Source organism: Anopheles gambiae, chromosome 2 (assembly GCF_943734735.2).
Source record: "Anopheles gambiae chromosome 2, idAnoGambNW_F1_1, whole genome shotgun sequence".
In the NCBI taxonomy this organism is placed as follows: domain Eukaryota; kingdom Metazoa; phylum Arthropoda; class Insecta; order Diptera; family Culicidae; genus Anopheles; species Anopheles gambiae.
The window spans coordinates 6,051,755-6,079,236 of record NC_064601.1 but is presented as its reverse complement, the minus strand read 5'-3'; the positions used below and the strand labels follow the sequence as shown (position 1 = coordinate 6,079,236).

Genomic DNA, 27,482 nt, shown 5'->3' with positions numbered 1-27,482 from the left:
TCAGTATCCTCTCTTCTTGCTGTCCTTCAAACACACACACACACACATACATTACTGTGATGCGCGAAAAGGCACATTAAACGCCCTTGTCGCACCCAGCTAGTGGAACTCCCCCCTCCTACACAGGGCGCCACCGTCCACGAAGAAGGGTCGGAGAGTAATGGCACTAAACGAATCCATTTGATCAATTAACCAGAGAGTTTGACCCGCAGGGTCGGTTAGATTAAATAAATTAATCAATTCCGATGCGCGGCGGACGCGTGGGCGTGGGCCCCACCCAAAGCGCAAACCGGCTGTGGTTTTGGAACACTTTTACTTGTGAGAAAATGGCATCATTTCCCATTGTTGACGGTACGGCCTACCTTGTTGGTGATGGAGGCGTCGTGCAGCTCGTCCAGCGTCGGTCTCTGGTTGCCCTGGAACGACAGGATGTTGCGATAGTTGTCCATCCGTGGCAGTGCTTCCCGGGTAAAGTGTCTGTAAAAGGGCGAAGGAAGAAGAGGGCCAGAAGTGGTCCGAAACAACCAAAGTTAGATACCGAATACGCTACGAAGGAAATCGCATAATTTATTCAACGAAATTGTAAACAGCTTCTTCTGGCTGTCTGCAATGCGGGAAAGGAAAAAGGCTCCCCACCATTATTTGATTCCGCGAACGCAGCCCTTATTTAGCTGTGTACGTGCTTTTGGCCGATGTCGATGGTCTAAATCATAAGCATAAGTCGTTTTCGAGCTACCTTGGGGTGAAGTATAATCAATCTCGTTCCGAACCATCTTCAACGTCTCTTCAACGGCGGATCTGTTTCGGGCTGTCTACTTCCACAGAACTGGAAGGGGTAACTCCACGCAGGCGCCATATCGCTTCATTGGATGCTTAACCCACGTTTACTGGGGTCGGGTATCCTTTGCCATGAGGTGAGGCCGCATGTGTTACCCTGGAGCCAGCAGCATACTCCGAATGCAAGTGAACCGTGTCACTCATTCCGTAAGGGAATGATTTCCAGCTAAAATCCCACATTTTAATCCCGCAACAACACCAGCAAAAAAACCAAGAAGTCGCCACTCAAATCACGCACACACACACACACACACATACTTACCGGAAGCTACGGGCGTATCGATTCTCGTCGATCAGATTATCCTCCTCGTCGTCGTTCGAGTCCGATTCGCCCCCCTCGACGTTGAAGCGCGTCGAGGGTTTGCGCTGCCGCGGCTGCTCCGGATCCCGGTCCCGGTCGGTGCGGAAGCTGCTGCGCAGCGACTGCAGCCGGGAGGTTCGCCGCTTGACCATCTCCTCCGGGAACAGGTCGTCCTCGGTGACCGGCTCGGGGGCCGTACCGTTGCCCGTGCCATGCCCGGCCGGATCGTCATGATTGACAAGGTTAACCTGGAACCGGTTCACTGACTGATTGCGCGGCAGGGCATTCATTTCCACGTCATTTGCAGCACCGCCGCCGCCACCACCGCCACCCTTTGGATCTGTCATGCTGTGTGAATGGGCCCTTCTGGAATGGATATCGAACAGCCGAAGGTTGTGGTTGATGAGTTTTGTTCCCCTTCTTTTATCGCCAAGATGCAGAAGGGCGAACTGGGCGAAGATTATTTATCGCGCGCGGCTGGTCGGATCGGTCCAAAGAGGCTGCAGAAAAAGAGAGAGAGAGAAAGAGAAAGAGAGAGAAGGTAAAAAACAACATCAAAATAAAGCAATGAATAAGACTTTGACTTCTGAAACACAATCAGCCGGAGCGCAAAAAGTGTCTGTCGGTGTGGGATTATGTTTTCGGGATGTTCTCTTCTCTCAATAAAAGATAAATTGGGGTACTGATGAAAAAAAAGCTTATTTTTATTGTATTTCGTTGCTTTTCCTCTGCCCAGTAGAATTGCTATAAACAAAGATAACATTGTACTTTAACGTCTCGCACAAACCCACATCTAAAGCATCTCTTAAGGATCATCCATTACGCGAAGAAAGCTATATTTATCGTACAAAGTGAATGCTCTTCCTCATTCGCAGACAGAAAGCGTTCAATTCTCCATACTTTTTTCGGAACAAACGGAAAATCTGTATGAGGGCGTGTTATTTTCGGCGCCTTCGGTACAGATTGCGTGACCGGAAGTACTGGGAATCGGCTTGGCAAACACAACGGCACACGTCAGAACACGTTCAACGCCTCCACTGAAATAAGCCTATTTGTGCCCCGCGTCGAACAGCACAGTCTGTCCTATAGCCAATCAATCACATCACAGCTGACGTCCTTCTGCTGAATCCTGAAACCCCCGAAAAAAAGGAGAGTAACCTCTGAGGCGAGAAGCGCACGGAGAGTCATGGGGAGATCCTAAAGGCGATTAAAACATCACGGACTGTGTGTTAGTGAATTCACACGTACACGGAGAACCTCTGTTACGCTGACCAATACTGTCCACATTTGGTGGTCAGAATGCCATTCACGTTGATATAGGTCTGTGCACACAGTTTAGTATCCCAGCATCGGGTGGGCATTTCCGACTACTTCCTACAAGGACACTAAGGACACACACTCTCTCTATCTATCTCGCTCTCTTCACATAACAATGTAACGCCGCTTCGGTTTGGATACCTTATTGAGGACTGTTACAAAAATGATTGATAGCACTAGCCCGACCATTCTCACATTGTAGACAGCAAGCTGTCCACATGTCCACCTCACCGTCAGCAAACATTGCTGCCACCGGCATTTGCTACGAACGGGTATGTCCTATGTGTGTGTCTGTTCTCCAGAGACATATAGGACACTTCAACACACTTCAACGGTGGTTCATTCACCCTTTATTCTGCACCATCCCAGCTACACCCCGTCCCTCTGCCGTCAGAGGTTCGAAACGTCGAAATATACCTCCACAACGAAAGGTAAAACAATCATCGAAGGATCCTTTTCAGGACGGCAAACTTCGCTCATTATCGAAACCACACAACCAACGGAATCTCCACCGACGGCACCGGTGTGCCGGTGCGAAGAGATTTTTCAATTAATTTTAATGGCTGCTTGTCGGTTAAGGGAAAGGGAATTGATTTCCCACTCTCCACCCACCCAAATAATGCTAATAATGTCCCACACACACACACCCGAACCGATTTGGTCGGTTTTGTGCCTGGGCTGGCGGCACTCTATTTCCACACTGTGACTTTGTTTAACCATTAAGCGCGTAACCACTGTGCATACACCTGGAAACAGAATATCCTGGTGTATCTCGGTGCTGTGACAATCCCGAATTGCTTGTTCCAAACCATCCTACACAAGTTTCTCCATCACCACCACCTGCATCGAACCTTCTGTTCCACCTGGGAACAGACGAATTGATGTTTGACGCTCGAGGTATCGAATCCGAGATACGATCGCTACGTGTATGTGTGCCAAACAGCGTCCGAAAAGGATATTCTGGCCGGTGTAACTCAACCCAATGAAACAAAGGATACCACTACCTAGGCTTGTGGGGACGAATTTACGAGGGTTGTGTTTGTCCTGACCGCGAAGCCTCGCACAGTTATCAGGAAGAATTGTGTGGATTGAGGTACGAAATTTACGAACATTTCACATCAACGGATAAGGAACACTTTTTAAGGCTTTTTTTTTTAGAGTTTTAGGAACCTTTGGAGCAGTGTTCTATAATTAATAGACAAATTTCGAACCATTGTGGAGTACTTTTAGCCCGTTTTAGCATCGATTTCAATACACCAAAACATTCGCCTTCCTGCTGCTAGGGTTGTAGACCCGCCCGCCCATGGCGCCCATGAGGCGTCAAATTTACACAATGCAATCAAGGTGTGACAGGCGCCTCCATTTTTGGGCGCTTTGCATTATACACATTTGCATTAAACGTCATCCCGGTCCAATCAATCAACCGCAGGCGTAAGCTGCATCGAACTGGTGCCGACTGGGCTAGGCGGGCATCAGCAGTGGTGCTTATCTCAGCAAGCGTTCCACATAAATCGTACGCACGTATCTCACTCTATACCGTAGGCATGTGTCGAACAATTAGCAGATAGTCACGAAGCGGCCACGAGCGATGCAACAGCACAATGCGAGTGAATGATTCCGTTTCTCCACTGCAAGAGTTTGATCGTTTGGATGTAGAATAAAATGCCTTTCTTTTCCGGTGAATTTACCGGTGCTTTGTGTGATGCCTGTGGGGTTTAGTGTTCGTTTAGCACCAAACGACAACCCCCCAAACCGAGTATCCCTACATCAAGGATCAGATGTCCTGCAAAAACTGAAACGCAATTGATTAAGCAAATCTCTGCTATCCATTTAAATAAAAGGAACGTTTGATCTGAGCCCACACACGTTCGCGGACCTCAACGAAACCTTGATAGACGAATGAATGAATTCCAGTAATCCGGGCTATGTAAGTACTTGTCTGTGTGTGAATGTATGTTTTTTTTTTGCATTTCATTCCCCCTGTTCTCGCATAGTTTTACGCATTGACCGATCGTCACGCAACCGGTACACGCCGGCAATGATTAAATTTTAAATTGAATCGGAAAAATGTGTTGCACCATATTCCGAGGTTTGGCACAAAACGTTGTGTAATCGGTCTGTCCGCTTGTCTGGTAGTGCAGCCCCCATCGACACACAAAACGCGTGCGTACTTTCGCTATTTGTCTGTCTTTATGTGAGCCGTTTTTGTCCCGCCGCATGGCGCATGGCACGGAAAAGCTTCAAACCCCGGCCAGCAGCAACAGCTCGGGGAGCTGCTCGGTGCCGAATTAACATTCAGGACACTGACGCCAACCTTCTTCCCGATAGGGGGAGGGGTACACACACGCCCCGCGGTCGCCCTCGGCCACATTTGTATGCACAAGATTTCGGCACTGTCTTCACCTCGGAAGCTTTGCATCGCTCTCTTGAGACCTTTTTTTTGGGACCAGACCTCACTTTGTGTCGAAAAATATGATACGAAAACGAAGGAAATGATACAGAAGCTACAACAACACAAAATCCCAGCACAGCGTTGAAAGTGAATTCGTTTTGTATCCTGGCAGCATGGTGGTAGGCAACAGTCTTCCCCACCTTCCCCCCCCCAGGTAGTGGGTGACAAACTCTGACCGGTGTCACCCGGGTCTACGGCCGCCACAAAGCTCGACTTGCCGACACGTGCTCGGAAAGTTGAGGATGCTTAATGACACCCGAAAGGACCCGCTGATTAGGGCACAACAGCGCGGTGCGAATGGCTGCTAATTTCTAATCGGACGCAACGCCGAACACGTCCTTGTTGTCCTTTTACTTCGCGCAATGCAACATGAAACGGAGAGAGGGAGGGAGAGAGAGTCATGATTATTCACATTTCGCGCAAAAGCGAATATTTATGCTTTAAAATTGTGTAGCGAAAGAGTGTATTCAACTTACAGCGCGCGCATCAATATGCACAATCGATCGTTTCGGTTCGGGTTTCGGTGGCGATGAAACATAAATTGGAATTTATTTCAATTTGTGTGTTCGCTTTTTTTCCTCCTCTTTGCCAACTGCCAACTTTCACCACGAATGCAGTGTGATTGTGCCACAGGTTGATGTGCCCATTTTAACTCCTCTCTTTCTCCCTCCGCGCAAGCATGTTTGCGCAACATTTATTTATATTATGCTGGTAGGCAGCATACACACGCCAGTAAAATAATAAAATTAAAAACTGCGTTTGCAAAACACAAACGGTCAGCCGTCAGCGTGGAGAGCTTCTAAGCCACGCACACGCCAATTTGCATGTGAAACATTTCGTGCACCACGGGACCGATGCACGGGGCGGTCTGCGGTCGCGCCCAAGGTACGGTAATTAAACGTAAAACAAATGTTGACCTAACAGATAATGCTGCTCCCTATGATGCCTCCCCAACCTATCGGGTTAATGAGCCGGGCAAAGGGGAAATATTGATAACAGGCCCTCTCATTTCCCTCGCGCCCTCACACAACACAGCAGCTGCCGGTGTGAAATAATGCGGAATGCATTGGATTGCATACCACAAAAACAGTCGTCAATTGCTAGCGAGCAGGGTGGGAAATAATTTACACGCATGTAACAATTGTCATAACGCATGCAAAATGACGATGCGATAATGGTTTGTTTCACCGTTTGTTTCACCAGCACAGTTTCGAAATTATGCTGGCGCTGCTTATACATCCCGTTCTGCCAATGTGACCTCTTATCAATCGAAGAAATGGATTGGAACAGTGAATTAAAACAAGTGACAGAGATATAACGTAAACATTATATTGGAAATAAGCAACCCTAGACGAAGCGTCCCTCATAGTGTACATGGTAAGTGTAACAGACAACAACACACAAGCGCTGAGTTCAACTCTCGATTGCAACGAATATCTACGCCTTTTTCCAAGTTTAAACTGATCTTGACTTGCAACGTGTAAACGCTTACACAAAAATAAATAACCCATCTTCTCTTCTTCTCTACCACCACCACCATACTGCATTGTTTTTTTCTATTCATCTGGAAATAGTGCTCTTCCGGAAATAAATGCAATTTTAATTACATTTACACGGAAGTTCGAACGACTGCGCCTTCTAAAACCATTCTAAATTCAAAGACTACTACTAATTGCATGTTGTCGAACTTCAAAGTAAATTTGCTTTTGTAAAAATAAAATGCACTCCGGAAGGCTTCAAATTTGTGCTGCTGCACTACTATCAAGATAGCAGAAAATAACTTCATTCCCCCCGCCAACACAGCTCTGTGGTTGCAAGTAAATGGAAAATCTATGTTTTTCTCCATGCTCGAGCAAACTGCAGTCTTCCACCGCTGGATGGGTGGTTGGGTGTACATTCGAAGCATTTAGAGAGCGCCCGAGACAACACAAGACCGCTGCACACACAGTGACCTTTGTCGCGGGGCGGGGGAGAGGGTGCTGTTAGTGTTGCCCGTTTGCCCTGAGTATTTACGCACCGTGTTTGCGAACGGGTCCACCACTCGAGTGCATCGCCACCAACCCCAACAAGGCACTCTGTTCCAGCCAAACACTCCTCGCGCGGTGGATATTTCTCTTGGTCAAGGTTAGCCCAAGGTAGGGTTTTGGGGTGACTACTGCTAGTGCCCTCTTACAATGCAGTTTATGACTATATCGAGCAGCGAACTAGTTCCAACTCCCCTTGGCGGCTGAGTCGAGCAACTTAAAATCCGGCTCGATTATGCACACATGGTCGCCGGGTGGTGGTGGCCGAGAGTTTTCGACCGTACACCTCAAAAACCTTATCAGCCCCGTCGTCTACGGTCAGCCTCAGTCGTACACAAGCAACACAGCAAGCTTGCGTGTAATTATGCAAGCCTCCAAGTTGACTTCTCGTGCTACCTTCCTTCCCAAAAACTCTCCGAGCAGAGAACTGGTTCACCATGTGCGCCAGATCACCTTTTACCACGGCGCTTACCCCCCTACTTGTCGCTCCGCGTATGTCGACGCACGCACCAAGACGGCATCTTGAGCTCTAATTAATGCACTCCCACCGTACGGTGCGACGGTGCCAGACGAAACGACACTGGTTAGTTGGTCGTTCATGAAAGCTTTGCTAGGTCTTGCTGCCACCAAACAGGACGAAAAACACAAGACACAACTCAGCGCACAATGTTCACACGTCGCACAGGCGGCTACTAACGGGCATTGTCGGGACGGATTAGGTGGTGATGGTGGTGCACGTTAACAAGTTAATCAAATGTTTGCTCTGAACTCTTGTTTCTCGCTCAACAAGACGACAATTGATCGACGCACTTACCCCCCGACTCGAGAGGGAGGGGGGCACACCAACTGGCCGCCGATGGTTATTGATTAGGTTGGGCTATAAAAGCATATAAATTAGTGTACGCAGCCACTTAAATGTTTACAAGTGGCGATCCATAATAAACGAGCCCCTTTTTGATGCCGTGATTGGTGCCTCGCTGTATGCTAATAATTGCTCAATAAGATAAAATGCATCGTAAATAATAAATATTTAACAATGTGGGGTACACCCCTAGTGCAGGTAGTTTACGTCGTGAAGGCAATTACATTCAAAACGCGATGACTTCGCAGGGACAATAGAGTGTTTATATTCTTTCGTGTTATACTGGTTTAACAAATTTCAATCAAAATATTTACAGCAAAACTCTTCTGTTCCAAAGTAAACAATACAGGGTTTTCCAGGGGTTCTCATACTAGTGGGATATTTCCTTGAATCTTTCCTATTGGAAGTGAACTTCATAAGTTGGAAATTTGACTCTATGGCACCCTTTTTGGACTGGCTCCTTGGATATTCCTATTGCATTGGCCCAACAAGGGTGCTGTAGAGTCCAATTCCCATTACATGAAGTTCATATCACCCAAGAAAAAGTTAATAAAGTGTCCCACAGCTATGAGAACTTCTGGAAAACTCTGTAAGATAGTTTACAAATTTGTAATGCAACAAAGCCGACAAATTTATCGACAAACACATCGACTCCCCGAAGGCAGAGTATATGATAAATGTATCATAAAGTGGTGCTATTATACAATGAAAACTTAAAAAATAATAAAATAAAATATCCCTTCTGTATGACCCCAACAAACAGCTAACCCGGCCTAAATCGCACCATGTTCACACCCGCCCACAGCCAGTTCCATGACGGCCCCAACACAAAAAAAACTCATTACGATCCCATTACCATAACTTTAGACATGCCGATCGATCGACTCAAGACATGTCCATAACGGATGACATTACCCAAAACTGAACCCGTGGAGACCCACGTGTCTCGGCGCGACCTTCACTATCCACCATGGCAGTGCGTTAACCTCCGTTCGGCAAGCTAGCTGGCTGGCTGGCTGGCTGTCCGTCCACCGCGTGTCACCGCGGTGTCAATTTTTCTGCATGCAAATTTACTCCCCACCGCCTAACCCCTTCGCAAGCGATTAAAATGACTAACGGGTTGACCTGATTTACGACCAAACTCCTTACCTCTGAACAACCCTCCCCCATCGGTCGGGAAAGTTACAAAGTCACCCGGCAATGGCACCGGGGCCCCACCGTGTCAAGAGACACACGTTGACGGCGTGTTTCAGGTGCGCCCAGACTCCGCGAGCGTTCTCTCACTCCACCCGGCGAAGCTATGATTTATGGCGATGCATTTAATCAACCGGAGCTGAAGGGAGCTTAAACTCCGCCGAACTAGCTCGATCGGTTGGCACCCTCACCACAATGGGCAGGGGGGGATGGTTTCGAAAGGAAGACAATGACGAGCGCCTTTTCCGACCGAACTAAATCACCTGCTGCCGAGGTTCCAGAAAAAGTTCCTCCCCAACAGCTACAAACCAGAGTACGCGTCCCAATACGACACACGAGTGGTGAAAAACAAGCAACGAAACAGCTTGTTCACTGGAAGAAAGCAATCTTCCAAACATTAGCCCCTTTTTTGGGGCTAAACGGATCACATGGGACCCCTGTCGGGCGTTGCTGGCAGCGAAGGGCGGTGTTGTTGTGCTTACGATTCCTAGTACCAAGGATGTTCGCCAAAAAATTCCCGAACATTGAATTTCGCCGAACTGTTGTTTCAAGGTTCTTAATAGGTTTTCCTGTCAGCGCAACACAAACAGTACCCCGGCTGTAGAAGTAATTTCAGTGCCGTTGCGCTTAAAGAAACGGTTAAAGCGTGTACATAATTTACAAGGATAGCTTTTTTGCGTAGTTACGATAAGAGCATGATAAAGGTCCTGCGCTCAGTCAGCCACATCCCGATGACTAATGTCACTTTGATGGGTTGTTTTTGTAGGAATCGTTTAGTAATTACAGTGACTTAACCGTTTATGCATAGATGGATGTTATAACATCGCGCGCATTGGTGAATGCTCAACCTATAGTGCTTACACTGTAGGACGATTTTATGTACATAAACTTCGTTGTAAGATTGCACGCCATTAATTGGATAAATTCGTTCTCAACACTTGGGGCTGCTAATTCCTTGAAAGAGAGATCCTCTTACATACACATATATGCTACACCCAACAACAGCTCATTCTCTGATGCTTCTTCCTTTAAGATATTACTGAAAAATGGCACAAACTCAACAAATCTCCCTTTTAGCAGCATCCGCCTCTCATTAGCCAACGACTACAAGGACACTTGAAAACAGCAACAGCTTTGCGCGCTGTAAACGTGTACCAACTTTAACGCGCTATCCTTTCCCTAACCTGTTGCTGTGCTGGTCGAGCACAAGGTACCTATGGAGCACCAACATGATGCTTCCTTCGCCCGGGTAAATTGCATAAACCCTTTCAGGAACACCACGAGGTGCACAAGGGGAAGAAAGATTTGTAATTAATATTTCATCCTCGGCCTTGGCCCGGGTACGAAACACGAAGCAGAAGCTGGGCAGGAAAGCAGTAAATCCCCAACTACGTCCTGTGTTCTTTTCCCCTGGTCCAGCTTCCCTTTACTGGCTCGTTAACAATCAATATGCAATTTATGCTCATCGGTGTGCACAGCAAGCAACCCAATCCCATCGCGAAGGCAAATTACCATCATCTCGTAGATTCGCTGCTCTGTACCCATTTTTGCCTTGCTTTGCTGCGGCACACAGAACGCTACACACAGGCGCAAGGCAAGGCCAACAGCGAACTAGCAATAGCAAAACAAGCGGCACCGAAGATTGAGCAGATGCAGATTGGCGAAATGAACGCTGGAAGCAAACAGTGGAATGAACAAGAAAAAAACAATGCATTTAATAGCACATCCAGAATCAACTAAAGAGCGAACTGTCTCTCATAGTGTTGTTTTAGCAACTGAAAGTAAATGCTAAGCATTGGTACGTTTTCAACATGAAATTATTCCAAAAAGGTCAAGAATGTTGAATTATCTTCTCTACTACTGACAGTGGCGGTCCCGTGGTACGGTCGTCTACTCGAACGACTCAATAACATGCCCGTCATGGGTTCAAGCCCAGAACGGACCCGTCCCCCCGTAGAAAGGATTGACTATCCGGCTACGTGGCAATGAATTAAGTCTTGAAAGCCGCCTGTATAGACCGGCATGTCCGCGTTAGGACGTTACGTCAAATAGAAGAAGAAGACTACTGACAGTGTCAAACAACCCTGATGAAACCTTTCGATGGATAAAGGCGACCTTCTTAACCATATATGTTCGTTTATTTAACGAATTACGTACGTGATTTAAAAAGCAATTTTTCTATGCCACACCAACTGTCCCACCGTCTGACCGTGTCCCACCATTGACACATTGAATAATCCCTATTGGCGCTTCCACCGGAAGGCCGCCTCCCATTGTCACGTGCCAAACGCGCGCGGGACATATTCATTGATTAAAAGCGATACGACCGAGCGAATGGAAATTAATGGCGGATTGCTGCTTCACTGTGATGCTGCACTAATTAATTGCATGCGCCGTACTGAGTGAGGAATTTTAGTGAACTCCACTCCAAAAACCTTTCCATAACATTGTGAAAGCCAAATATCAGCCAAAGTGTACAGAAAAAACAACAACTGAAACCCGCAAAACGGTATCAATTGACAGAGGTCAGAGAGAGGTGCAAAATAGTAAAGCTCACGCCGCTTTATTACGCAAATATCCATGTACGCGAATAATTGGATGTCCGTTCATTAAAAGCAGCTAGCCCAATGTACAGGTCGGTCGGCCGGATGGGCCTGTTGAATTGGCCGATTTTTACCGAGTTTCACCCATAGAAACACACCCGAGAGCTGGTATCAAGTACGGCACCATCTGTTGTTCACCTTTAATTGGCTCCCTCCCGGCCCTCGGCGCTTGTGCCTCCCGACGTTTTGTAATGCTGCCTTGTTGACATCAATGAACCTTGCAGATACGGGGATGGACGTGTGTCGTGTGCCTGTATTGTGCTGCATATTTTCCGGTATGGGAAATATTTGCTACCAGAATTCTCGGCTGCGTTGGTGAGCTTTTCAGCTTTACGCAACACGGCGCAGCGCACAGTGCGCGTTTCCGCTTCCGACTAGTACCCACGCCGCCTAAATCTTCCACGGTTGAGCGCGTTTGAAGTGCCTATTATCCCCGGCGAATTGTTTTTTCCCCACATTCTCGACCCACGGCCAGTCCATTTTGGCCAGTATGCAGATTTTTATTCTCCAAACAAAAGCATGAATGAAACGGCAGTAGCATGCAAAACTGTTGGCACAGATTTTTTAGTCTCTGCGTGCTTTCCGGCGATATTGGTAATCTCGTTTTGATATAAATCTCTCATTTTTTACAATCACATATTTTGTTGAAAAAAGGACAATACTGCAAATCTTTCCTTCACGGAGATAATCTTTACATCCTTACCGCAAACAACAACGTCAGTGAGCGACTTAGCAAAACAGTTACAAATTTGGCAGAAACCTTGCACAACAATAACTGTCCGCTCACCTGACCTGGCTCTGGTTGCCACCTAAGGAACGCTCTGCCAAAGGTAAACAAATACAAATGCTGGGAATGAAGCTGTAACGACAAACGATACACAACACTCCGTCGTGTTACATCGGAAACCATCCTTCCCATCCAGCGCAACTGCATAAATGTTTCCAAGGTCACGGTGCATCGCTCGCTCGCCATGGATGCAACCGTTGTGTGCCAGCCCCTGGCAGGATTGACCGCATCATCATCATCATCATCTTCGTCGTCATCGTAGCCGTACACACCGGAGAACCGATTCAGAAGAAATTGATTGTAAACGAGCTGATAGTGCGCGGTCGCTCCGGCAGCAGCAGCAGCAGCAGCAAACGATGCTTGGCGGCCACTATCCGTTGTTGCGATAATGTTTACCGTCGCCGGTCGTTATCATCTCCGCGAAACTATCAAGCATCGTCGTGAAGCATCGGAGCAGTCCATCCATCACACAAGCAAGGGGGTATGGGTGTGTGTGTGTTTATGTGTATGTTTGTCGCATCTTCACTCGCCTCGTCCTAAGGTACACACACAGGAGAGGCGTTGTTATTTCTTTTTGCTCACCACCGATTAAATTCAAACAAACTACACACACACACACACACACACACTCATCCATTATTTATGTGCCACGTGAAGAGAGGAAAAGGCCTGAGTCTGTCAACATAATACTCCCCCCCTCCCTTTTCTCGGTTTCTTCCGGTCGATAAGACCCGTCTTCCGTCTGCTCTTTCCAGCAATAACATGTTGATTAAATACTGGCCCAACCCCATCTCTCCCAGTACGATGGGAGGAAGGGCATATCGTACCGGGTTTGCATTTTATTTGCATCCATACGTCCAAGTGCCATCCGCTCAGGTATCACCACAGTGCACACACTTGCTACCATCGACCAACAGGGGCACAAGCTGACCCATCTTTATATGCCAAGCCCGTGTCCCGTCGTTCAACGTTTAATCGAAACGAACCCCGTCAGCTGGGTGGCTGGCTGACTGACCGATTTGCTGCCGTTACAGGTTGCGAAATAAACTACCTGTTGCTGTGTTTGTTGGTGCCAACCTGCCTGCTCGATAAGGCTTTTGCAACGTTTCTTCCATATGGTTGACCCGTAGACAGCAGACGACAGTGATGGTTGGTGCGAAATTATTGACAACCGAGAGCGCTTGGTGAGGAGGATACAGAACGAATTTTAAGTGTGCTTCCAGCGCCTGCCTCGAATGGAGCAGTCGATACGGTGAGGATTTGGTGACGGATAAGTCATTGGTTCAAATCTCAGCACTATCAGTGTGTGTTTGATTGCTTCCCGAATTAATGTAGAAGTTTACGGGAAATCTCCTCTGGCGTGTCGTCGTCAGTATTTATTTGTAAAGTGTATTGAATTAGTTGAAAGTATTGAACTGTTTAGTTTGAAACATTACTTCTCAATCCAATCAAAGCTCTCCTTTTCATACGGACTAGTCTTTTTTGCTTGACCCGATATGTGAACCTTCTAACATTCGTTCGTGTGCTCTCGGTGACACATGAAACTCTGTGTGCATGTTGTATTTCGTTCCGAGAACCACCGAACCTGGGGAGTGCTTTTAGGTTCTCACAGTCATCAACTCGATACTGCCAAGGGAGAAAACGTGTATGTGTGCACATGATAGGTTGCCCATTTTATAACCCCATACCGTACCAGGAGGATAACGGTTGATTTCGGAGCACAAAAAAGCGCACAGTTTACAAACGAAATAAACAAAAAAAGGGCAACATGAACAAGCATACGGACCCGTCGCCCCGCGTAACACTCACGCCCCAACAACAACTGAATGTTTTCTGCAGTGTGTTTGGCCTGTGGCGATGAAATTGCGCGCTCACACACCATTTGAGCCTGATGTTTGTGCATGTTGGTCCAAACACATATCCTCATCCGTGTGCAGATCAAAAAAGTTTTTTTTTTTTTATTTGGACCTGCCACTAAGCGCTTTTTCGCCGCCCCCCAACCATGAACCGTTTGCATAGAAGCAGTGTGTACCTTCCAAACCGTTTGGAGTCCTGGTCCTGGGAGGCCTGACTTGGATGGTACGCGGTGTTGATCCGCGTTTGTTGTTTGGACAAGGTTGAGTAATATGCCGTTTGTGCGTTGTTTGTTTGACACTCGCTGAAAAGTCGAAACCAACCCAATTGCATCGTCAACAAACACTAACAACATCCGGCGCAAACGGCAATGTTTAATAAATGGTTTACAATATCGGCAAGCAAATTCACGTCCCCAGTCATTCATCATTATTTACGTTCTTGGTGCTCTCACGCGCGCTCGCGTAAAGCCCATAAATGGCAAACCCTCACCTTCTATTGCCAACGATCGTGCGTTCGAATCCCCCTTCCCCCCCCCCCCCCCTTCTGTGCCGGAGGTTCGCGAAAAGGGGTACGATTTATCGACAAACGAGACAAACACAAGCTGCGGCTCAATCAGCCTCAAATGCCGCAGGTACAACGAGCCCCTTAGTCCCTTAGAGGTGAGCTCTGGTGGATGATGATGATGATGATGATAAACTTTGGCGACGTCCTTCTAGGCAAACGCAATTGCAATCTAACGCGAATTGGGCACAAGGAAACGAACCATGCTAATGGCGCCAGTTTCGCCATCCATGCGCGGCCAGTAGCGCGGACTGTGTCAAAGGGTGATACCGGATTATCGGGCGCTATCGATCGCTTTACAGTTATGGTCCGGTTGTTAAGGCAATTAAAGAGCTCGCGATTAATTGCCAAAGTGGGACACTTTAAACCCCGTTTTCCATAATCGGTTCGATTGGTTGGAAAAGTTTTACACCCCTGATTGGATTTTAACCGCTGAATGGCGTATCATTTCCGACGTTTCACAGGCTACCGCTGTCAGATTTTGGGGGGGATGGATGGTAAGCATTTTGGTAATCCAATAAACTCTAATTAATAGACAGCTAATAGCCGTGCCACCACCGTGCCGCCATGTCCAACGCTCTCTCACAGCTCCCTGCGAAGCTTTGAATTTCTTTAGGAAATAATTTGCTCCTAATCGCATACTTTAGCACGTTTAGCGCCGGTGTAGACACGGCATTCCAGGAAAAGTTTAATGCCTGCACTCCTGCCATGTCTTCAGCACGGGGCACCCACTGGGCATTCATTTTCCCTGCCGGCTCTTGGCTATCTCCCCAACAATAAATGGATTTCTTGTTCATAATCATAAATCCGACCAGCGAATCACCCCTGCGGGGCCCTCCCCCTTCACCAAAACTAAAGAGAAACAAAAAATCAAATCAACCGCCGCCCGAAGGCTAAACTAGACCGTTCTTTTACCTTTCCCGTGCCTTGTCCCAACCAACCTCGCGGCATCTTCGTGGCCGCTCCCGTCAAACACACCAAAACGCGGGCGCGCGTCGCCACCGTTCATTAAGTTGGTTAGACGAAAATTTAAATTTCAAATTCTCCCTCAATCCATCCACCATCCGGTGTTTGTCGGCTAGTTTGCGATTTTGCTGCCGAGCTTGCAGGGGCGAAAGAATTTAACTTCCACTTCCTCCGGTTGCACCGGTTTTGCTCAGACCCCCTCAGGAGGTTCAGTGGTTTAAAAGGGCCTAACATTAGTCACAAATCGGAAGCGGATCAGTACACGAGATCTACGATAGCTCCACACTGAAGCACACAAACTTGCCCGCTTAGGTGACTTTCGCTCTTGACATTGTTTGGCCGTGTTTCGTAACCATTAGGTCCTCCCCTTCTTAGGATGTTTGTGTTTCACTTTTCGCCTCAAATTTCCTTCGCCCTCCGACATCGGCGTATTGGTGGTGACGACCTACATCCCAGAAGCACATCGACATCTCACCAACCTCTCTCTCCAAAATGCTAATGTTCTAGCCCGCCTTCAGCGTTATCAGCTTAACATGGGGACCGGCAAACGGTGACCGAGGACGAGGAGATCACCAGCTCCCTATTTACACGGACCCCGGGGTTCGGTAAGACACAAGCGCACAAGGGGCGGCGATCGTTTGGAGCGATCTCTCTTACCGCAACCCACCGCAAGGTATGGCCGGTTTATTTACGTTTATTGATAATTTCCTTTCTCGTGGTGTGGTGTGGTTTGGCCAGCGCGCGAATAGACCCCACTGCCGACCGGACGAACAGGCTGAGACAACCGGCAGCAGCAGCAACCCGGTCATCGTCACCCTCGGGTCGAATTAAGTGCGCTACACGAAGGAAACGTGCCGTAGTTTTGTCTTTGGCCAAACAGGCCGTTTATCGTTGGGCAGGGCGCGGGCGCGTGTCTAGTGCTCGATTAGGTGCTCACGTCTCCCTGTGCACACGGCAGGGCAAACGCACACACGCACACAGTCAGTCAATTGCATGACTTCTGAACTGTCCACGAATGGGGTGAACCACGGAACCACGAAGGTTTTGCCTGAACGGGAGGTTTTGTATTCGTGCTGGGAATTGATACCATGAGGAAGTGAGAGCTGGTGGCCCTTACGGTGTCTTAATCGACCTCAGGACACGAAACGTTCTGAGATGAAACATCAGGGTTAAAGATTTAATCAACACAGACATTCACACACATACATCGGGCCAATCTCTGCCGAGCAAGGAATTAAACAAGGATAGCGAGCAAGCGTCAAGAGGACATGTCAATTTAAAATAGATTAATCTTACGACCCAAACCTTACGCAAGAGGACAAGAGGGTTCGGTCGAACTAAACGTTCGGTGTGCTCTGGAGGGTTGCTGTTTGCCTTGAAGAACCTTTGGTCACAATCTTAGCAAAGGTTTGATCTTGCCGCAGCAAGTGCGTTCCACCCCGTTTTTGGAGCACAACAAAACCCCTGCTGGATGGACTGTTGTTCTGTTCTTTAAAAAAAACACATCATTAAAGAGTTGATACAGCAACATTGTCGTTCGTTTCGCTTACAACATTTAAACAATAAAACAGCAAACTCCAAACAGTCATTACGGAGACAGTTTGAATTTCATTACGCTAATTAGTGACAAGCGGGAGAAACGAGTGCGGTTTCTCGTTTGCGGTCTCGTTTGAAGCGAAAGAGCATTAAAGGCAAGTAAGGTTGACCTTTTTTTTACAGACTCCAAAACTAAAAATAAGGAGCTCCCTTCAATTTGCTTCCCCTACCAATGCATCTAATGAGCCACACCAATGCAACAAACGCTTCATTATGGTGTTATAGTTTTACGACATTTTGCGACATATCTCACTGCACAGCAGAAGCAGATATTAACCTCGAACGACATCAAACTTTGCCTGCAATCGAAAATGCCATCGAAACTGCTTTTAATTTCAAACCCCGCCGTTTTTTATCACCCAGCCGCCGCCGCAACAAAAGGTTAATGTGCAATGCTTCAGCCACGGGGGCCAGTGTTAGTGCTTCCAGCGGATAGTTGTGGTGGAGGAAGCATTAGCGGCTCATTATTTGCGATTAATACCCCACCCATCTGCTCTTCGTTCCCTCGTACTACTGCGGCCATATCAACTTAAAACGCTATTTATAAGTCGCGGAGGGCACATCATTTCAACAATTATTGCACTCGCCGCTGTAAGTGTAAATCGATGATTGCGGGGAGAAGAGCATTACCGGTAGAAGACGGGCATGTGGAGCTCATAAAACTGTACTAACAATCGAGCGGCCACAGATGACAATTGAACAGAGAGAACTGACGTAAGCTCCCTCCCGGTTCCCCTCCCTTTGCTGCCCAAAAGGCCCCCACTCTGGGGCAGGTGATGTGGGGGGGGTGCCATCAAGCCGATCAAGAAGGTATGCATTGTGCAAATGTGTAGTTCTAAGCACGTTGACATAAACACCGCATGGCCCCCGGATCGGCGTTGTTGCCCCCATCATGTGCCCGTTGTGTGTAACGTCTGGTGAGGCCATTCAAATACATTGTACGGTGCCAGTTTGTTTGCAGTATGCCACCCACGGTAGAGAATCGGCTCGATCGAGCTATCGTACTTGAAGCGATAAAGTAGCATGAAACGTTACATACTTTTTCCAAAGCTTAGCTAGAACGAAGCATGAGAACTACGTTGAAAAACGAGATGGGACACACGCTTCGAGATGCGCAAGTGGGCAAATAACTACGCAGAATTGATTTCAAAAGGGAAAGCAATCCATCCCAAACACATCCCTTTGAGAAGGAATTGGGGTTTATTGTGATCTTTTCTTGGTAGTCATATTTTCGGGAAAAAAGCCTCCCAAATCAGCCTCTACCCTAGACAGCAACGAACCTTGCGTTTCGCTCTCTGACGTCATTGTACAGTGGAAGGGCGCCAACGGCCGCTGCGGTCCGCTTGGGGCCGATAGGCGTTATTTATCTTCTTCGGCGAATGGGGAATGGGGCCCGGGACAAACATGACCTCAAAGGTTGTGTTTGTTTTGTGCACGAAAAAGAAAGCTTTCTGCACAAAAGGCCTGCATCATTATGATTCGGATGAAATCGGTCAGCAAAAAGCATAAAACTTACATGAAATGTGGGGAGAAGTTTTTGGTGTGTGCGCGACTATTTGTTTGTTGCTCCACACAGAAGAAAGGGATTCAACACACCACCCAACCACCCCCTACCCTCCCCTCCCCCACGTGGTAGTGGTGCGCGCGCGAGCGAGTAATACAAACTGTGTCAATATTATGCTACACAGCATACAATTCACTGCAGTCTCTGTGCGTGTGTGTGTGTGTGTGTGTGTTGTTCGATGCTAATCGCCCGAGGTTTGGCGAATAAAGTTTCGCACTGAATATAGAGAAAGGAAAGAGCAACAAACAAAAAAGACACCAAACAAACACTTGTAACATCCGCCGAAAGGAATGAAAACATCTCACAACATCCACACGCACACAAAAAAAAACGAAATAAATAAAAGAAAACGGCGATACACACTCGTAGCACATACGGTAAGGGAGGAGAAAAAATCGAATTCCAACAATTATACCTCGTTCCAATAAAAAAAAACCCCCCGTCAAGTACCCGAAAGGGTCAAATGGGAAATAAAGCAAGACCGTTTAAAAAGATCTGTCTGTCGTGAAAGACACAGAAAAAAACACCACATCAACATCAAACACACACGCACTCACGCCGGCCAAACACTCGAAACACCGAAAGGGATTGCCCAACACACACACACACACACACACACACGTCCGTTCGTTCTTTAACACAGTTCTTTCCAGTCACTAACATACACTCCCGGCATGTGGTTTATGCTGTTTCCGCTGTCCCACTGTTCTGGCGTTAGAGGTCGTGGCCAACCGACACACGCGCGTGTGTAACTTCTTCAAATTTTTAAAACGCCACACACACACACACACACTGTGGATTAACAGCCGCACCACCACCACCTGTCCGCTGCGATGCCATGTGCGACAGTTTTTGGCGCCATTCTTTGCCGCGGGAAGAACCTCTGCTGGGTGCGCGCCCCCCTCTATGAGAGCCGGGCGGAAATGGAACCTTCACAGATGATTGCACACGCCCGCTGATGATGGGTTTAATCGCCGGTTCGTATTACAAGAATGTTCCCGCTCCCCCACATGGTCCACACACGCTCACACGCTCTTGTGACCCCCTTTGCTTTGCCGAATGTTGTGTTCCAATTTTAGGTCTTTCCCAAACATTCGCGTGACTCATGTTCTCGCTTGTCGTATGGATTCTTTGCCATTGGTGTTTGTGTTTTCGTGGCCCGTGTCTCCGGCTTCTTCGATCGCAAAACTCATATCCGATTTGTACGCAGTGTTGTTAACGCAAAAAAATAATAAGGTACATTCTTCTGGAGTGACTACTCTTGGTTGCCAGGTCCGGGAGAAGGCTCGTGGAGCAACAACGAAGCAAAAAAAAATACATCAAAGGAAACCATGGGAGTTGTCAAAAGGGAAACAAACGGGCAAAAAAACAAAAAAACAACATAACAGTTGGGCCGAAATGGGACCGTGCAAGCGCAAGCAGAACAAAAAAAACCCATACAACATCCCGGAAGCAACACTGCAACGGAAGGGGGAGGGGAGCCAACCGGAAACCGGTAGCCACTTCGGCAAAGGGTAGTTTGGGCGCGTGTGACAAACAACCGAAACAAAAACGGCTCAGACAAACGGAAAGACACACACACACACTGAGGGTTTCCTTTTCAGCGGCGATCAGTTTTTCTTGCATTTCGATGACTCCTCTGTAGGACACTTTGGGCGAACTTGAACCTTCGATTCGGACCCGAAACTTTCACCATCACATACACACGCACACACAGACACAGTTTGCGCAATGCAATAAAAAAGAAACCTTCTGCACTGACTGCGCGACTCTGCCCGGCCAATTCTCTCGCTTCCCGTCCGTTCCCGCGTGGCCATCGGCACGTTGTTCGAGCTTCGATTCGAACTCTCAAACCCAAAGTCCACTCAACCGGCCGGCGCTGCCTTGAACCGTGGCAGAAACCCGTTTCTTCTTCGCTTGGACTTCACTTCATTCATAAACTGGCTCGGTGGAATGAGCGGGGAAGGAACGATGGGTCCGAATGTTCCGTTTGTTCGAGTTTAAAAAGAAGGGAAAACAACACACACAAACACAAGCACACACACACACATGCACATCTTTACTGGGCAAGGGACAGAACCGAGATTTCTTCCTGCCAGAGAACACGCATTATCAGGGAACATCGCGCGCTGTGTAATCACCCTTGCACTTGATGACACACACACTCGAGAAAGAGTGTCCGATGACGAGTTTACATTCTTACTGACTAATCCCCGGTTTCGCCGGTATTTTTTTGTTTCGATTGCGATAGCACAACTTTGACGCCAAACTATTGGCCACGATTTGCCACCACGCCGGCGGACGGATCACTGTCGCGCATCGCTGTCCGGTCACGCTCAATTTACCACCGCAAAACTAACCTGCGCGATCCGGCTTCACTGGCCTTTTTTTTTGCTTGTTGAATTGAGGCACGTCCGCACGTCGAAAAACGGGACACCAAACCGTCGCCAAACCGCACTGACGAGGGACACGCTCGAACAAAAGCCGCCGATTTCGCGCAACAGCAGTTTTATACGCGTGCAAAGTCAAACGCGCACTCAACGCGGCTGGTGCTTCTCTCACTCTCGTAATCGGTTCGCCGAATGTTCTCTTCCAGCAAGCGCGCGCGCGCTCTCTCTCTCTCTCGTTCCAGCAATCGCTCAACTCTTTCGCTCGCCCCTTTACCGGTCGCGAGCGGGCGCGCGCGCGCTCTCTTTCTCTCACACTCTCTTGCATTTTGTTTACAACGCGCAACGCATGCAGATATTCCGGCGCTATTGCAAAGGAATCATTTTAGCCCTTCCTTTATTTTTTGCATTTCCATGTTCCAACACTGCAGAACCCGGTTTGGTACCCAGCGAATGGAATTCCCCCTGTGTCCTTGCCAACTAACACCACAACAAAAAAATATGGTAGAAAACACACACTAAACAATAGAAACACGCACACACGGAACAGGAATGAACAAGAACAATAGATTTCCCTGCGCCTGCTGCGATACGGGGAAAGAAGTGACCGTTGATTGCGTTACCGAGTTGACGTTTTGTCAGTTCATATTTTCAAAATCACGCATAAGCACACACTAAAAAAAACCTTTGCGTTTTCTAGAGCGCGGCACTAACACCATGCCCGGTCTGCGTTGCCTTACACACTGAAGTTTGCGCAGAGTGTTCCGCGCGCACTTCCGGATCCTGGCGTCGGTCGGTCGCCAGACCCCAAATGCACACTAACCCCTTTATCCTGTGCCTCGGCAACGGTTCCGCCAGGCAAGAGCATAACATCGGAAGCACGTGCGAAGCGATCTTGTCATGCGATAATTAATCCAAACTGACGGATGAGCTCTCACGCTTGAGAAGAAACGCTTCTGGTGTGCGCTGCAGCTCGGTCGCTCGGCTCGGTTCTGTCTAATGTCTAGCACACGGGGGCAAGCAATCAGGCAATGATGATTGTATGTAAATTGATTCATCTAATCGTCTCAATCGGAGCCTCAGCCCCTCATTCATTCGATCGAACGAGCCGCCCCGTAGCACGTGCGACGGCGGTAACGAGTGTTAGAGAATAATTAATTGTGATGTCACTGGTGAGTGGTGGTAAACAAAATTTAAAGCCGCGATAAAATAAACATGCAGCGGGCCAGGGCAGAGAGAGAGAGAAAGAGAGAGAGAGAAAGAGAGTCCCAGGTTCAATGAATCGTGATCAGCCAAGTGCGCCGACCGAATCGATCACCGTTGGCGAACCTGCCGGGAGAATATCAACGAACTGGAACCGATTTTGGCAGCGGCCCGTTTTAACACGGCTTTGCCATTTGGCAGCATATATGCCCCCTTTAGCAGTAAGCGACACACGACCACAGAAGATGGAGTGCTACCGGCTGTATGAGCAGTGTCGCTTATCTTTTGTTTCCCGTGCTTTTTATTACTTATAAATTTTTATTATTTATAAATTTACATGACATACAATAATAATGCACCATCTCAAGACGGCCAGCGGTTGGTGACGGAATGGCTCGGATTTAATACTTACTGTTTCGCCATTGCTGGAAATTCGCTATGAGTAATACGAAAGGTATTTCATAACCAGTGTTGCGAACGGTGATAGTCGTCGACATAAAATTTTACAAAATGATACTTTTTGAAGAATCGCATTCTAGATCCACGCATTCATTCGACAATCACGGAAAAAAATATCATTTGACACGATGATATTTTTTCTGCTACAATCATTTGACTTTTTGATTTTGCCGTACCTCAAGTGAACTAAATCTTCATCGAAAATGGGTCCTTTTTTCGTGTTTTCGCGTGAATTTCTATACTCCTGTAAGAGAACACCATTTTCCTGATTCACTGAGTGAAAATATCAAGTGGTCTAATGGCTAAGTATCGGTAAATGCACGATTAAGCAATTCTGGCGTCTCATGAAAAATGTCAAATGACATTCATTCTACATTTTTTGCAATCATGTCATCGCAAAAGCATTGATTGTTAATGCACAAATGATTGTCGCTTTTGGAAAGTCGTGTCATGGTAACCATGAATATCATGATCAAAAAATGATTTTGACACCCGCTTGCTGTGAATATCATAAAAAAATGTCGACAATTAACAACACTGTTCATAACCTTCAATTATGGTTACATTCGTCATGTGCAAACGAAGAACAAATGATCTTAAAATTGCATTATGTGTAGAAGAAGCTAAGCAAATAATAGCCACTATCTAAAAGCGCTAGTTTTGCCATGACAGTTGCATAACTTTAGGCGTTTTGTTTATGCAACGTCGTGCTGCGGCGACTGGGCGGATTCCGTAGGGTTTGCGCAAACAATATAAACGTATACTTACCCAATACATATCCGATCCTGGACACGTGCTTGCGTACTGGGTACGCATTCCGAGGTTGTTCCAAGTAGAAGAACGGCATCGTTACTTCTGTGGGCGTTGAATCGAAGCCAAGTTCCATGAAGCTTTTGCTTTCGCTTTGCGCTTCCCACTCAAAAAGGGCTTCTTTTGTGCTAAGCATTCTGCCACGGTATCCTTCCCAAACTTGTTTGTTTATCGGCCGTTTTAGCCATAATATTCGAACCGAATTATGCCATCCTTGTTTGAAACGCACCACGATATGAATTCAATTTCATCTTCTTTCTTTGGGTGGGGTCTTCTCTGTTCCTCGAACATTATGCTTTATAAACAATCCTAAAAAGAAAACAACCTATCGCTCCCTGCATAGCATTATCTACGGGTAAAAGTTTAAAGCAGCGCCGCATGGAGCAAAATCAAATTTAATGCAATGCTCACCCCGAAAGCACAACATCAATCAGCAAACCGGTTGGGTGATTTATGCTTTGCTTTCATCCTATCGTGTCCGCGCCACCGTTCGCCATTTCACGGTCAACGAAACTATTAAAAGTGCACTCGGTGTAAAAAATGCATCACACAGCATTTTCACGCTTCGGTTCCTTCTTCGCCGTCTGTGAGCACAGTCAGACGTGCTTGGCAAGCCCTCGACGAACGACGGCCCGGTGTTACATCATTCTTATTCTCGATTTGCCAGCTGGCTACCATTCTCGAAAGGCTTCACGTGAGACCAAAACGCAACCGGCTGTATCCCCCACCCGGCGCCAAAGCACAACGACAGCGACGGACCAGGCACGTGACTTCATTGACTCTCAGAGCCGCTTGGGGGTCCTTGGGATGGGCAGAAAATCGATTCGACCGGCTGGATGGATGGGTCATCATCACATGTGCTGGTGAGCAATGGTGGTGTTGGCTTGCCACACCAAGCAACGGAGATGATGCTGAGGGATCTATGCGGTTACAGTCCTAATTCTGTGCGTGTGTGTGTTGGGTGAAACAGCCCAACATACCTCGTCTTTTTTCTCCTGATGATGATTAATTAGCAGCCTTTTTTTGCTTTCGCAAAACCATGAACCTTCTACCAACGCTGTGGAGTGCCTCCGCTCTTCGTTACAAGGGAATTGTAATAAATTTCACTGTGACGGCTGTGGGTGGTGATGGTGGTGGGTGCGATGTGCGCGACATGCGAAACTCAATACTGACACGCACTGCTCCGTTCGGTCAGGTCACCAAGGCACGTGAAGTCAATATGCTCCCATATGCTGCCTATGTGACGTCAGAACCGGGGGTTAACTGCTCTCTTGATGGGGGATGTGGGACCCATACAGGCAGGTGGTTTCAATGTCTTCCCTAAACCGCTAGTAACGTTTTGATGGGAAGGTCTGTCTTACGTAATTAATCCCAAATGAGACGATGAGTTGGAAGCAAAAAACAAACCCCTAAATAAGATTCAATACTTTGGAGAGTTGTTTCGTGTGCCAACCGAGAGGGTGATTCAATGTGTAGGCTCCTGTTGCTGGAATGGAGGATTAAAAATGGATTTTACAAGAAACAGCAAAAGACCAAAATAAAAGCCACTCCACGGCAAGCGTTCGACAGGTCTTACCCGTAAATGGTTGTAATTCAATGTTGAAAATTAAATTCATTCTTGCTTGTGCCCTTTGATGTTGTACCGAAATAGAAACAACATTCGGCGCAGAACTCGGGAAACGGTAAGCGCCCATCTGCCACGGTTTTGCAAGTCGTTCAAAGGGAAGCTGAATGCCGAAACCCCGAGCAATTGGAGTGGCACGAAATTGGAAACACTTGTACGTAGTATTAACCTGTGCGCGCACCAGGCGGTCTGCTGGTCTGTTTGACTAATTCCGAACAAAACACACAACAGTCTTCAACATCTTCGACAACAACTTCCAAACAAGAACGGTTGCATGCATACTCCATCTCAAATCCAGCATGCTGCGATGGAAACATGACAGTAAACACACACATACACACACACACACACACACACACACACACACACACACACACACACACACACACACACACACACACACACACACACACAGAAAACTCATAACAAGCGTTGTAGTAGGCAACGAACTGTGCTGGTTGCTACTTGTTGCCGCGTTGGTGCTAGGCACTCCCAAATTCCAACAGCGCGCGCGGGGTATTGGTGGCGGTGTCAATTCCATCGTGACTAATTCGACCTCCCACCACCCTCCCTCAAACAGACCGACTCAGGTCTACACATTAAGCACTTAACCTTAGCACCCCATCTTTGACCCCTTTTAGGGGGGGGGGGGGGGGGGGGCGCTATTTGAGTCATCCTATCGGGTGGAGTGAGGTGCTTCAGTGACACACATTCACGACATACACGACGTCTCATCTCGGAATCCGATTTCACACCGCGTACCCGGTTCGGAGCGTTTCATTCATCGTTTGAACGCCGTGAAGCGCCAATTGATGATAATTAATTGCACACGAATGATAAATGGATGGCTCTTTGGCCCGTCCGACAGACATCGTCCAATATTGTTTGCCGATGATGTGATGTTGTCGCCGTTTTTAATGGGCGGGAATAATTAACCGTTTAGTGTGAATGTATGATTAACCGATCGATTGGACCACTCCAGGGGGCTGTGGAGCAGTGCGATTGTTGCTGCAACAATGATGTGTGCATTTATGAATTAATTTATCCCGTTCGCCTGATTTTTATAAAATCAGGACACCGGAACGACCTTCGCCAAGAGACAGCAAGAGCTATTTTTGGGATTTCCCTGTCACGAGCATTATCTGAGAATTTTATATTTTTTGTTTTATCACACACAATTGATCGCTGCTACAGGAAGCTGAACACAAAAGCGCCAGCGTGGGATTATTGTCTTACAATCGGAACACGATACACCCGGGCCGCATACCACCGCACTTCAGTTCCAGACATTTAATCTTTAAATTAAATTATCTCACCCAAGGTGACGGCAAACGCGGGAGAACCAAAGCAGCAAAAGACAGCTCAAGCGTCTCTGGCAGCGTGTATTTTTATTCCCGCGTGCAACTTTTTTCTAACTCCCTCTGCCCCATTCCATCCGCTTTATCGTTTGATTTCGACCTGAAGAGACACCGAACCGACACCGGGCTTCTGGCTTGCACGTGCTTGGGTGTCGAGCGCGAAAACATCCACCTTCCCTCCCCATGTTCACCCATCGAGGTACCCAACCCCGGCAGCCGTAGCTTTATTTTCGGATGCGCCTTATCAGTCCAAGACTTTCCACCACTTTCTTTCTCTCGATAGCTTCCCAAGTACATTATTCGATGAAAAGAAGAAGCCCAAGGCACAAGTACACTCCACGCAAGGTGTAACATGCGGCGGGATAAAGGAAAGGTTGGTCTCATGCACCTCCCCATCCCACATCCCCATACCCCACCGGGTGGATGGGAATCGGATGTTTTCCGTTCGGCATGGAAGCGTGAAAGCGTTGTGCCAACAGCAGCAGCAGCATCACAACCGAGACCGTACGCCCAAAGTCAGTCAACCGATTGCCGAGATGGCGGGATTTCGGTACCGCGACGGATAATACGCCAACGACAACGTGGGAGAGACCGTGTAGGGAGGTGAGCATTGCGAAATTTCATCCTTCGGAATGCCACGAGCTTCACGCCTCGGTAAGTTCGAACGCGCGTGCTTTACGCTGTACCATGTAGTAGGGAGGGGTAGATTGTGGGACGAAG

The 27,482-nt window shown here is 47.6% G+C and overlaps 1 protein-coding gene across 2 annotated transcripts in view; it reads right to left on the bottom strand.

The window, feature by feature from the left end:
* The window catches only part of LOC1281611 (bumetanide-sensitive sodium-(potassium)-chloride cotransporter), a 28,647-nt gene extending 7,192 nt beyond the window's left edge, over positions 1-21,455 (bottom strand). For both annotated transcript variants that reach the window (XM_061643172.1, XM_321556.4), the window contains exons 1-3: positions 21,282-21,455; positions 1,100-1,638; positions 363-477 (exon numbers count right to left, since the gene is read on the bottom strand). In XM_061643172.1, coding sequence (XP_061499156.1) covers positions 363-477; positions 1,100-1,485 — 501 coding nt within the window. In that variant the 5' untranslated portion in view covers positions 1,486-1,638; positions 21,282-21,455. The remainder of the gene's footprint in view (positions 1-362; positions 478-1,099; positions 1,639-21,281) is intronic.
* Positions 21,456-27,482: the final 6,027 nt, after the last annotated feature.